This window comes from Sitophilus oryzae, unplaced genomic scaffold (genome assembly GCF_002938485.1).
Source record: "Sitophilus oryzae breed Bouriz unplaced genomic scaffold, Soryzae_2.0 scaffold_1512_pilon_pilon, whole genome shotgun sequence".
Taxonomy (NCBI): domain Eukaryota; kingdom Metazoa; phylum Arthropoda; class Insecta; order Coleoptera; family Curculionidae; genus Sitophilus; species Sitophilus oryzae.
The window spans coordinates 2,860,752-2,874,442 of record NW_022146184.1 but is presented as its reverse complement, the minus strand read 5'-3'; the positions used below and the strand labels follow the sequence as shown (position 1 = coordinate 2,874,442).

Below are 13,691 nucleotides of genomic sequence, written 5' to 3'. Positions count from 1 at the left end.
TGTTAATTTAACAAAAATTAAAGATTCTTGAGTAAAATACTCAAGGGTAATAAAAAGATGTCCGTTTAAAACATATTTTAATTATTACAGAATTAAAACTAGATATAAACCTATAATTATGCGATAAAAATTAGCTAGTAATGTCAGACATAATCACCAGCCAGATTTTATCAAATAATAAAGATCTACTCACATCAAATCGGGGTAGGGGTAGGCAACCTTAATAGTATTTAGAAGAGACATGAATTTTCCATTGAATATTGGTATAATATACTGGGTGTTCCATTTAAAATAAAAAAGTAACACCCTTTTAAAGGCGACCAATGTTCAATATTAATTTTGTCACACCCTGTATAACATTTTGGATCAAGTTTTAATTTGATTTAAAGTACAAGAGTTACTTTAAGGACATATTAGAATATACGGGGTAAATTTCAATTTAGGTAGCTTTTATCGTAATTTAAAAATTGTTCTTTATTTCTAGAAAATGTTAAGTAAGTCAAAAACCTTACATTTTAGTCATATACTTCTCTTATAAAACTCACCTTTATTTTTTTCTTTGAATCCAAAAATCCATTAATATATAGGGTGTTCCATTACAAAAAACACAACTTTGATATGTAACTTTTTTGGGGACACCCTGTAGAAGTCTCTACATTTTTAGAAAGTGCTCTGAATTAAGCTACATATCCTCACAAAATTTCATTTCAATACAAACCGTCGTTCTCCTTGGAGCCTCCGCGGCGTATGAGAGGCGCCACCCTGTATAAAACTACTTAATGAAAAATACGTAATTACGTAAAAAATATTTCTTGGTAAAAATCGCTACCAGCAACCGTTCGTTCTAAAGATATTTAGAATAGAAAGAGTCAATACATGTCATTATTGACAAAAAAATAAACACGTTGAGTAGATAGATTTGACTGAAATAATAAATTTGGAAAATCTTTTTTTTTTTAATTAATCATAATTTTTTCTGCGAAAAAATATGTACCTGGATACACCCTGTATCTCCGAAACTAAGCATTTTAAGATATTTATTTATACGGACTTTTTTACTTATTTTTATGTGTAGAATATGCTGCCGAATTTTCCAGAATACAGTTCGGACCACCTTGTATATTATATACGACTCAAAACTATTTTCTCTTTCCACAGAAGAAAAATCACAAAGAATATTCCTTTTCCAGATATAAAGGCAAACAAAGTCTCTTCAAAGAAAAACTATCAACAACAATCCCGGTGATTTTCCCGTAATAAATTAGGGGTTCCGTATATCAAACTCCAAATCGCAAAAGTAATTTTAGATAAAACTCCCGACCACCAGCCACAGAGCCGACATAAAATCGAGGCAGGATTTCTTTCTTTAGCGTTTCCGCTCTTTCCTAACAGTAATATTATCCTTCTCTGCTGTTGAATCGCCCCCTGTTTTCCTCTTTTTTCTCCTTAGAATGGTTACAGAATTGTTACGGCGTTTAATCGAATGTTCGTACGTATATACCCGTCAAGATATCTGATTGAGATGTGTTACGTTGCCGGAAGAATTGATGGATTAGTGGGGTATCACGGAAAAAAAGCTAAACTGGCTTAAAGATTATTAATCTTGAACCAACGATATTATGCTAGTTTCCCCATTCCGCAAATCTAGTTATACTTCTTTTCAAGAAAATCTTATCCTTAGAAGCTAAGAAAATTTATCTTTTATTTAAGATTTACCTAGTATTGAAATTAAGATTATAACTCCACTCCAGACAAGTCTAGATAAAATCTTGTTTCGAGTACTACTTATACTTATTTGTAAATTAGCAAATTATTGCATTAAGTATTCTTTGTGTACATGTAATAATTACTTTATTCTGAAATAAAGGCTCTTCTTACTCTTACGTTAGTTACTATCGTTAAAAAATGATTGGTTTATAAAGTTTTTTTTTTATCGTTTGTGCTTGTGATATGTGAAAATGGAGGACCTTCTTCGGGCATGGGAGATGACCGATTTGATCCCAAAATTTCAAGGTAAGTTTAGCAATAATCCTACATTATTTGATGGCATTGGTTTGAGGTTAGGGGGACTTCATTTTAATATGCTCTATTTCGGAACCGAACAAACCCGATTTAAGAATAAACTAGTTTTTCCTAGGCCGAATATTAAGCGGGTTCGAAAAACTATATAGTTTTCATAAAATTCGGTAACGTGTTCCCTATGCTTTCGGTGGTTCGGGTTCGATCATGTTAGAAACTCTGTTTTGGTAAAATCTTTTCCTTATCTAAAGACTTTAAGCGCGGCATAATAGTTTTTCTACCCCGCGTCTCTTTGGATACCCTGATTTGGCCTAGAAAAAATTAGTTTATCCTAAAATCGGGTTTGTCCGGTAACATACATGAATATAATAGAGTTGGTACATGCTAAAAATTTTAATTTCCATTTACAATAGGTATGGAATATTGAAATATCACCAGAATAACCACGAATATGGTTAATACTTTTTAAATTAGATTAGCCAAACATCACCTACCAAATTATATGCTTTTCGTAATAATAAAATACAATAAAACTGTGTAATTTCCCAATATAGGTAGATATTGAACAGCGGCATCTAATTAAAAACGAGAAACGATAATAAAAACTGTTAAAACATAATTGAATCATTCCAAACGCGTACATACCTAGTTTACCACCGGTGTATGAGAAATAATGCATATTAAAATGTCCCCCTAACCTCCAACCGATGTAATCAAATAATGTAGAATTATTACTAAACTTACCTTGAAATGTTGGGATCAAATCCGTCATCTCCTATGCCTGAATAGAGTCCTCCATTTTCACATATCACAAGCACAAACAATAACAAAAAAACTTTATAAACCTACCCGACTAGTCGTGTCCCGTGTCGCTTGAGAGAAACAGAAATCCAATGAAATGAAGGTAGGAATCAGGAATGCACGTTGCGTTGTTGCTGTTGGGGACGGTCACTTAATATAAGAATAGTAACTTTTGGAAATGGGGTAATATTCTCGCGCCGTGAATAATATGCTTATTTAAAGTATACACCGATTTCAAGTAAAAGTTTTTAAAAAGTTAAGAATACTTGTTATATAAAAGTATAATTTAATAATAGTTTCTTCTTTGCTAAATGATTTTTATTCACTTGATAGTAATATAAGTTTTTCTTAAATATAAGTCATTTTATTCTTTTTTTTTAGATTCAAAATTACTTGAAGTGGCTATAACTATATTTAAAAAGCAAGTGTAAAAGTAAAATACACACACCGGAAAAATCTAGGGATATCATTTTATTAAAGTTAAAAATATATGTTTTGAATAAACAACCACATATTTGTAGGCCGATTCTTTCTACTTCGATTGAAACGAAGTAGTCACACTAGTTATTTCTAAATTTGGGATATTTGCAAAAGTGTTTGTGCATTTTTTGTCAAATGTATAAAAAGCACCTAGCATCAATTGTTCGAATTTAACCTGTACTGGCTATGTTTTTATGATAATTGGCCAGAATTCATTCAAATAACTCTGTTTAGTATTAAGCGACATTATGGAGCGTAGACATCTTAACAGAGACGAAATGCTAAGGGCTATGGGTATGTTTGAAGCTGGAATTCACCAAATCGACGTAGCTAGAGCATTAAATACAACGCAAAGTGTAATATCCCGATTAACTGCACGCTACTGTGAAAGTGGTGATGTTGCTGAAAGGCACACAAGGCGACATCGCATTACTACCCCTGAGCAAGATCATTTTTTTACAATTAAATGCTCGACGCCGACAGGTTCGGTTGGATCATGTTCAGGAAGTGCACCCTTATTAAGGTGGAGCAGTTATAGTCTGGGGAGGAGTCCAGTTAGGCCGAAAAACTGATCTCGTTTTTCTTTAAAGGTTTCTAACAGGAATCACATATCGTGATTTAATTCTTGAGCCTGTCGTGTTACCATATGCCAATGATTTTGGGAGAAACTTCATTCTCATGCATGACAATGCACGGCCTCATACAGCCAGAGTGGTAAGTGAGTTTATCAATGCACATCAATTAAACATCTTACCCTGGCCGGCACAATCTCCTGACCTCAACCCCATCGAGCACGCATGGGACGCGGTCCAAAGAAGAATTTTGAGAATGGGTATGCCTCGTGAAACTCGTAGGGATCTGGTTCGGGCCGTGAATGCAGCGTGGCAGGCTGTACCTCAAAAAGAGATCGACAACCTGATCAGGAGCATGGAGAGACGATGTAGGGATGTAATGAACAGTAGAGGAGGCCATACCCTTTATTAAGTAAAAATGGTTTTATCTTTTTTTTTAATTCACAGTTTAGAAAAAAAATGTGTGTATTTTTTTGAGTTCAATAAAAATCAAGGTAAATTTGAAAAATTTGGTAAATTTCGCATTTTTATTTCCAATACGTCCTGTAAACTATTTGTTTATTTTAATTTTATTATATCAGAAATGCAAATAATAAAATCACTGACGATGGCTGGATAAAATTGTAATATCCCTAGACTTTTCCGGTGTGTATAGTTCAGTTATTTTTGAAACATATTGATAGAGCTAATTCGCATCTAAATGTTTCCCTTTCTGTTTGTTTAGTTCCCCCGATGTTGTCTATACCCAATCAACTGGAGGGTGCTTACATCGGTCAAGATGTGGCTTTGGAGTGTCATACCGAGGCGTTTCCTACTTCTATCAATTACTGGACGACCGATCGAGGGGATATGATCATCTCAGGTAGTAAGTATTATGTGTTTCTTATTACTATACTTTATACAATGTATTATAAAGCATAATTATTTAATTTTATTGTTTTTTTTTCATTTAATATTTATTATATACAGGGTCTTAAATAGGTAAATGCAAATATTTTTAGGGGTGGTATATCGTCACCCTAGAATTAGATTGTTCTATATCCAGTTTTGGAGTAAAATCAGTTACATACATCATTTTTTATGCAGAATTAGCTTGTTCTATACCCATAAAAACAATATAGCCAAATTCACAAATAAAGAAAAAAATCTAATATTTTGTTTTGCAAAAGCACATTATTGCCTGATTTGTTGGCAAATTCGAATGTTTCACACTTTGGAATTTCGTGAAACCAGCTGCTTCAACTCAATTGACTGCTCTTCAATCGTTCGTTTGAAAAGCACTGATTGCCTGATTTGTTAGCAAATTCGAATGTTTCACACTTTGGAATTTCGCGAAGCTGCTTCAACTCAATTGACTGCTCAATCGTTCGTTTGAAAAGCACTGATTGCCTGATTTGTTGGCAAATTTGAATGTTTCACACTTTGGAATTTTGTGAAACCAGCTCCTTCAACTCAATCGTTCTCTAATACTATCAATACTAGAGATAGCTAAAAAACATTTAAATAATCCAATGAAAGTTAAAAATTAGATTTAAAATCTGATTAAGTTATTCTAATACTATAAATACAAAACAAATAGGCAGAAAAAAATTATAGTTCTTAATAAACAATGCAGACGAATTATTGTATTTTAGGTTTTTATTTTTTTATGTTGTTTTTAGTTAATGTCTTAATGTCTCCACTTCAGTTAATTTGTGTTGAAATAATATTTTGAAATACAAATAAATCAGCTTAAAATGAGTATTATATTATTCCATATCCCCTTATTTTGTTTTATATCCCTAAAATCGGGTCAATGCACAGCTAATTGGATATAGAACATTTGTTACTATACTTACTAAATATCCAAATCTAAAATCACTAATATCTTTTAAATAAAGCTTCTAAAAGTAAAATTAATACATATATTTGATAGGTTTTTATATTACCTTTAATTTATATGTTTAATAGAACCGTTTTGGTATATAGTGTTCACGGATATCCAGTTTAAACTTTAAACCTTGTTTTCTCAGTTTCATCGAAATGGTCTATAGAACAATCTTATTCTAGGCTTATTTCGCAAAAAAAGATGTTGAAAATCGTGCGTTTTCTTTTAAATTTTTCTGTATATTTTTCGAAAACTTTTTAGAACTGCCTGTTCACCGCAAATTTTCCCACGGGCAATTTCTTAATCACTGATATTACCATAGTTACAGTTTTACTCTTTGGTTATGGCACTAAAAGGGATGCAAATACAGAAAAAATCCGGTGGCTCTAAAAAATTTTCCAAAAAAAACAACAAACTTATATAACTCGGTTATTTTGGACTTATTTGAAAAATGGTAAAGAGAAAATGTGTTTCTTTTATCGATATCTACCAGCCCTAAAAATATTTGCACTTATTTAAGACTCACCCTGTATATATAGGACCTACAACATAATAGTTAACCAAAATAAAATATGCATACATCAAATGACATGTTTTTGGGTATTACATACTCAAAAATAGCTGAATCTGAATATAAATACAAAAATATAGAGGCAACAAAACAAATGGCAACAAGAAAAACTTTCAAATTGATTAGTCTCCAATGTCATGTGCTAGAGCAATACTAGAGATAGATTGGACACTGATATAAAACAAATTGGTCCGTCTTTTAGAGCCACCTGGTGGCCCGGAAGAAACTAATGGAGAGTTTTGGCATAACATAATTTTAGCGTTTTGTTACTTATTTATTAACGCTAACTAAAACGGTAACTTTATTCAAGCAAAAAAATTATTCCTTGTTAAATATAAAATAATAAATATGGACTTTTTTTAACTACCATTTTATGTTTTATTAGATCATTAGAAGTGTAACATAGTCAAAACAAAATTAAAATTATGAATACATACATTTTAAAAACCAACAATAGAGCACATAGCGTCTATTTTTTTATTTAACAAATAAATTATAATACAGTAAAAATATTATAGGCTATTAATTAACTGTTACTAAAAATACTATATATTACCAACAAGTGGTGCAAGTTAAAAAAGGGGCTATATTGGGTCGAAGCTCATTTCCCGAAGGCCTCACTTTTGGAGTATCGCCGGTAAAACAGAAAACTTTTATATTCTTTGAGTGACAGTTGACAATGATATTTTATGCCAAGTTTATTCTAAGTTACATCTTCGATTAATCCGATTAACTTTTCACTAATCATGTGTCTTAAAATGAGAATATTTATTGAGAGTCACGTGATATGTCAAATTTTTATCCTTTTGCTAGCTGATGCAATTACCGAACTGGCCTAAACTAGAACACTAACTAACTAGAAAACCAAATTAGTTTTCTTTGCTTATTATTTTTAAAAGTTTTGTGTTTTGCGATTGCGAGTGTTATTAAAGAGGACTTTTTGTTTTTATTGCACATAATGGACATGTTTAAGATTGTGTGGGTAATAAAAAAGAAACGCATTGAATATTCTGTCGTTTCCCACCAGTGAGAACAAGGTAATGTGCTATGACGTAATAATCCCCCGAACACTAATTTAAACGGAAATCACCCCGAGGAAATTAAAAATGGTAACTTTTAACCTGCCGTATGTCTGACTTTCTTCCAAGTCAAAAAACTAAGTTACTTTTACCTTTGAAGCATAATAGCGACTTATGAGGTCGAAATAAATTAAATTTTCAACCAAATTTAAACTCCTCCAAATAAGATCCCATTTAAAGTTATTAACAACTAAATTTTAACCTAACTTGAAAACCAAACAATGCCTTCGACCCCCGAGACAAATTTGAGGTTATAATAAAGTAACATTTGACCTACTTTAAGTCCCTGTAGTCTTAATGCCCCCAATAGGTTATCAGTAACTAGATTTTAACAATGCCAGCTAACTCCAACGTTGCTACTTTTCACAGGCATAATTTTAGGTTATTATTAACTAGTTTATGACCTCATTTTTAGATTTCTCGCACTTTCTTCCCTACAAGAAATTTATTAAGTTAGATATAGGAAAAATTCAACCAAATAGTGCTTAATTTCCCGTGGTCAATGTTTTTTTCTCCTTCCTATGCTACTTGGGTATGTCACTTTTTCAAACAGGTCCTTCAAATCCTTCAATTTGATAGCTGTTAGTAAGAAGTTTATCACAAATATGCGCACATGGTGCATATGCATACACTGTTTTTTAGTAATAACAATGTAGATCACAAATACAAAAACTGGAAAAATCTATAAAGGAAAATTAATAAATTAAAAACAAACGTGTATCTATCATTAAACCCTAGAAACATAGACAAACAAATCTATAAATTTAACTTCCGAACACCAAACCAGAACACAAAAATTGGACCAGTATTTTACCTAAGCAAACAAAAAATATTTCCCTTAAACATTGCCGGGAAGAAAGAGAAGTTTGCCAAACAACTTTCAGGCTATTTCATAAACGAGACAAGCTGCTAACTATAAACATCAAATATTACGCCGACGAGACTATTTATATCAAACTTTTTACCGGCTTCCGGTCGGAAAGTATAGAGCCTTTTAGCAAATTATCGGCGGGAAAACATTTAATTTTGCCGCACGCCCGGCTTCTAACCGAGAAGGAGGACCGAGTACGACGCAACCGAGTTTCTCGATTCGTTATGGCCGATTTTTCGCGAGGAAAGGTGGCATGTAAACTTATTATACCCCGGCAACTTGGGGAAATTAGAAAAGTTTTCCGCGAAGGGCTGTTTTTTTTTCTGTCTCGCTTGCTCGTTCAGTTTTCAAACGTTTGATCTCCTCAAACTGATTTAAAGTTGTTTTTATTAATAGAACAAATGAAGTGTGGGGATGGGGAAATACATATTATCAGGACCAGCTATTAACTGGAGCGTTATATAATTAAATTTCGTGATTTGGACAGTTTTCCGATGTCGCTGACTGTTGTAGAATGTATCTTCTACGACTAAAATGGGTACATAGCTAGTATTGTAACGTTTTTAGTTCGTTACATGTCTTTTTTATATATAATATATGATGTTTGGCCTATCATCACCGGATTCCCTCTCGTTCAGGCCGGATAGATTATTTGACGCGTAATTTTTACGTTCCCTGGTCGCCAATCCTGTGATCGTTCGACACAACCCTGTTACTATTTTGTGAAGGCGCGCGCTGTCAACATCGCTTCTGTCAACTCTCCGTGCTTAACCTCACTTTGTTTTGACGCTCTGTTTTATCCCAGCGTTTAGAAATGGTGATTATTTAAATCTTGCTGTATAATCTGAATCAGCTGCCATTTCGAAGCTACAGGTAAAGCTGAGTTATTTTCCTTTTAGATTCGATATTATTAGTGAATATTTTTAGGGTAGAGTTACGGATGTCCAAACTTGTATTTGTATTTGGCTGGCACGTTGGCGTCCCTTTGCTTTTGTCCTCCAGAATGTCATTTGGAAGAAAGGACAGATTGTTTATTATTTATTGAGCCCTCGGAAGTATTTCGAGGTAGGTACATTTTGTTTATTAGACGGTGTTTGATTTTAAACAAGAGTTTCGTGTTCTTAGGGTCTTATGGACGGACATTGTCTTACGGACAAGTGTCCAAGGTATGGACTATTTTTCAAGGTCCTAGTAGTGTTCTCTTGTGCCACTATCTGATGGACGGATGTCCCATGGACAAATGTCCCCAGTAGGATTGATTTGTCTTACACATAGAGTGCCCCAGCGTGGATGTGGCTTGAGCCCCGTGCTGCTTCACCCCCATTTCTAAGCCTGGATCGCCGACAGACAGTACAGAGATGCTAGACCTCCTCGCGCTGCTACTGTTTGAAGCAGGGTTACATAAAAGAACAGCTAAGTGTATATTTAAGTTCTAGTTTTGCATTTAACATCTAAAATGTTTTCAGTCTTAAACAGTAACGTACATTTTAAACAATAGCGTACAGACTATATTTAGTGGTTAGATTATTAAGGATATTTATGTCGATGCAGTAGTAAAAGTGTGATTTAGATTTTAGATTTCATAATATCACGCATTGTAATAGTATTACTTTCTATAGACATTATTATTACGCTATACTAACAGATGAATAACGAGATAGATTCTAGAATCTACAGGTTGCAACACATCTGATTTAACACCGTATAAATTTAACAATTTAAATAAAGTAATGCTACTTTTCCTATATTTTCTATAACGTTACACGCATTGTATTTTCTTTATAGTCTTTTCATAGAACGTATTTAATATTATTTACATATATAGTTTTACTCAACAAGTAACCACTATAATAATTATATTAATTGTACAATGCTATTTACCATCAGAATTCATCACGAATAAATATAGTCATTAGTTTTAAGTATTATACAACTGTGTTTTCTTTCTCTGTACATGCCTAGCGCCCAATATCTATATATCTTTTGTTTATTATTATTGATTAATTTTCTCTCTAGTGAAATACCTTATCCACGACTGCTCTCCGATGAAAAGCTGCCGTTCGCAGTGGTAGTTGTTTAAAAAACGCTACAGTATTAAAACTAACCAGCAATTTTGCCAACCAAAAGCGTTGTTATTTTGAAGGAATACGCTCATTCTTTCAATATATAGGGTAACCAGCAGATGGTATTGGTAGAATCTGTCTCGGTAAAAGGTATTGTCTCTTTACGCCTTTATCCATAGTCATATTTCATATGCCACCCAAGAATGGTGTCACTCAGCTGAAACCCAAAGGGTTTTTAGATTACAGAGAAGGGCAGTAAAGCTGCTGGCCGGTCGTGGGTACAGATAAGACTGTCGGACCGCTTTTCGGGTTCTGGGAATTCTGACATTGCCATCTCTTTATATTTATCGCAACCTACTAGATTTAAGGAATAACATAAACTCATGCATAACTCACAGCGAAATTAATGACTATAATACACGAAACAATGTTACGGGATTTATATTCTCGTAGATTTATTTTCTAATTTTATTTATTTTGGGCTCAATATTGGAATTTTAGAGACATTTCTTGAATTTAGTTTATTGTTTTATCAAACCTGGAACATTCGCCATTTCTTTAAAATCTAAAAACAAATTGGTAAATAATATAATTTCTAGTCTAAAATATGTTTATTTACTGTTGCATTACACTTTTTCTTTTGACAACATAAAAAAAGGATCTAATTTCACTGTAAATTTCTCTGTCTCGTACTGCTTTATAGTTCTTCGAAGCTAAATACGATGCCTTCTATTTCAACAAGTTAAATTTGGTTTATATTATCATATTTTACATAAATTCCTTGGAATGTACCATTATTATAAAAATGCTATAGCTTTTTCCATGATTATAGTATGAATTTAACACTATTTTGAATCGAACAAGTGTTGATATCAGTGTAGCACATTCAATTGTTGAACATCATAAACTAAAAGTAAATAAAACGTTTAGTAATTATTAATAGGTACTTTTAAATATATTACTTACGATGTGTGGCTGATATTTAGTCTCTTAAAGGCTTGCAAAATCGTAATTTTATTAAAATTAGCTTGAGTAATGTTTTGACAGCGATGTGTTTACAGCGGAATAATATTTGAGGTTATTTTGTAATTTCTTATTCTGCGACAACGTAAAAATCGAGCATATTAGCATTAGTTACCGAATTATAGGGTTTGATTGACAGTTATATATGACATTTATATATGATGGTGACTTTTTGATTGTTTACATTGTATATTGGTTGCGTAATGTTATTTTCTGTAGTACTTTCGATTTCATTCTTCGATTTTCCTTTACTTTCAATACTTTCGATTTATTGATTTTTTATATTTTACGTATTTCATGTTTTGCTCTTAGGGAGTATGTTATTTGGTTTATTGGCAACATTGATTTGCTGTGTTTTTTTACTGCCCTTTTTGTCCGGTGTTCATCCATGATTTCCTTCTTCTAGAACGATCCGTCTTTGTGTGCAGACACGCTTTTGGGATCAAGCCTTGTGCTGATATAAGTTCTAGCAAATTCGGTTAAATAATTATTTAGAGTGAATAGTTTTGCCGTTGCACTATTCAAGTGGAGTTTTTCCGATTTTTCCAATTATTTCAACCGTAAGAATTTGAAGAAAAGAGTTAATGAATGGCCACATGACATCTCAGGTATGTTTTACGCCATTTTGTTTTTTTTTGAAGGTAATTTTGAACTTCTTTTTCAGGCGATATAATTTAGTTGGATTTAATTTGGATTTAATTTAATTTAATTACTATTTATTTCTGTTTTCTTTTTGGAGTTTGGTTTTGACCATTTTGTAACATTTGGTTACGTTTATTTGGTATGCTGCCGTTTTCTTGCCAGCCAGTATCCAGTTTCTTCACAATGTGGTTCTGAGCTAACCATCACCTCATCATCTAGCTCATTTGATCCAGAAGACTTTCTGAGACCGACCAGACCGACCACTATGGGGTATTGAAGCCAGCTCACCGTCCGCCGTTTTCAAAATCAGTCACAAAGCAACCATCTGAGTCACCGACCACCGAGATTCTGGAATGTCCTGATAAGTACCCATTTCATTTCATTTTACTGTTTTGAGTTATTTCCGCCGAACAGTCTTATTAATCGTTTATTGAGTTTAATTATTTTTGCGTATTTAAGATAGTTGTAGCTTAACTTCTTTAGACTTTTTACTTGCGGCTCGATCTGTGAACTTACTAGTAAGTGTCGCGAGTACGTATTTTAGTTTCTGAAATTCAGAGCGTTTGTTTTATAACTATTAAACTATTTTGAGATTTATGATATCGATTTAATCGTTTTGAGTTTAGACACTTTTGTTCAAGTTACCACTGCTGTACTGCTGATACCTTTTGAGCTGTACTGTTTTGTAGTTAATTACTTCTCATTATTTGCCTTAGTATAAATGTACTGAGTTATTAAGCTTATTCCAGTATAAGATTTAAATAATTTTATTTGATATATTGGCAGATTTCTATAATTTAATTTGATATATTGACAACTAATTTTCCTGTTTTTGAGCCATACATACAATATTTAGAGTTTTACCTTTTTATCGTGATTGCTGCTGAACCTTCTTTATTAAATGAGTTAAGTGATTCTTATTGTTTTATTTAGTATTTTGTTTCCCACATTCTTTCAGAAACATCACTTTTACTCTTAGGGTCCAGAAAGTGGGTGGCGCTTATTTATATTTAATTTAGACACATTTAGTTATAATCCCCCTACTCTCCGTAGAAGCTACCGATTTGGGCATTGACCTGTTTGAGGAGTAACAGTTAAATAATTAAATAATAACTATTAGTTTGTTGCTGTCTCTTTTCTTTATCTTTTGGTTTATCTCACCGTAACATAGTTTTATTTAATTTAACACAGCTATAATATAAATTATAGTTTTTTTTTATATCAGTAAATAATTATATAATATTTCTTTTACCCTACCTTTCTTCATTATTGTATCTTATTATCTTATTTTCTTTTCTTTTTTTTTATTATTTTTTTTTCTTATGACAACAAGAATAATAATGTAACAAACTACTGGCGTCGAAGAAGGTGTCAGGATGGTCCGGAGTATTGGTCTGTGAAATTTTATAATAAACTGTGTTCTACTCGCAAGACGAGTATCTTTCTTTTAATTTCTCTGGCTAAGTAATGGTCTATTTTTATTATATATTATGTATTACATATTTATTTCATTTTCCTTTGTATCTTGCAAGGCTTAATAACATTGACGATTGTAAACCTTAATGGTAATTTAACATGAATAAAGAATTCTGAATTTGAATTTTGAATTTTACCGTTTTTCAAATAAATAAGTCCAAAATAATGGAGTTATTTTACTTTTGAAATTTCCAAAAATTAATTTTTGCTTAAATTTTGCATCTTTT

General features: G+C 32.3%; 1 protein-coding gene across 1 annotated transcript in view; it reads left to right on the top strand.

Moving 5' to 3' along the window:
- The window catches only part of LOC115878441 (lachesin), a 257,713-nt gene that overhangs the window by 108,885 nt on the left and 135,137 nt on the right, over window positions 1-13,691 (top strand). The window contains exon 5 of the mRNA XM_030894951.1: window positions 4,597-4,734. Coding sequence (XP_030750811.1) covers window positions 4,597-4,734 — 138 coding nt within the window. The remainder of the gene's footprint in view (window positions 1-4,596; window positions 4,735-13,691) is intronic.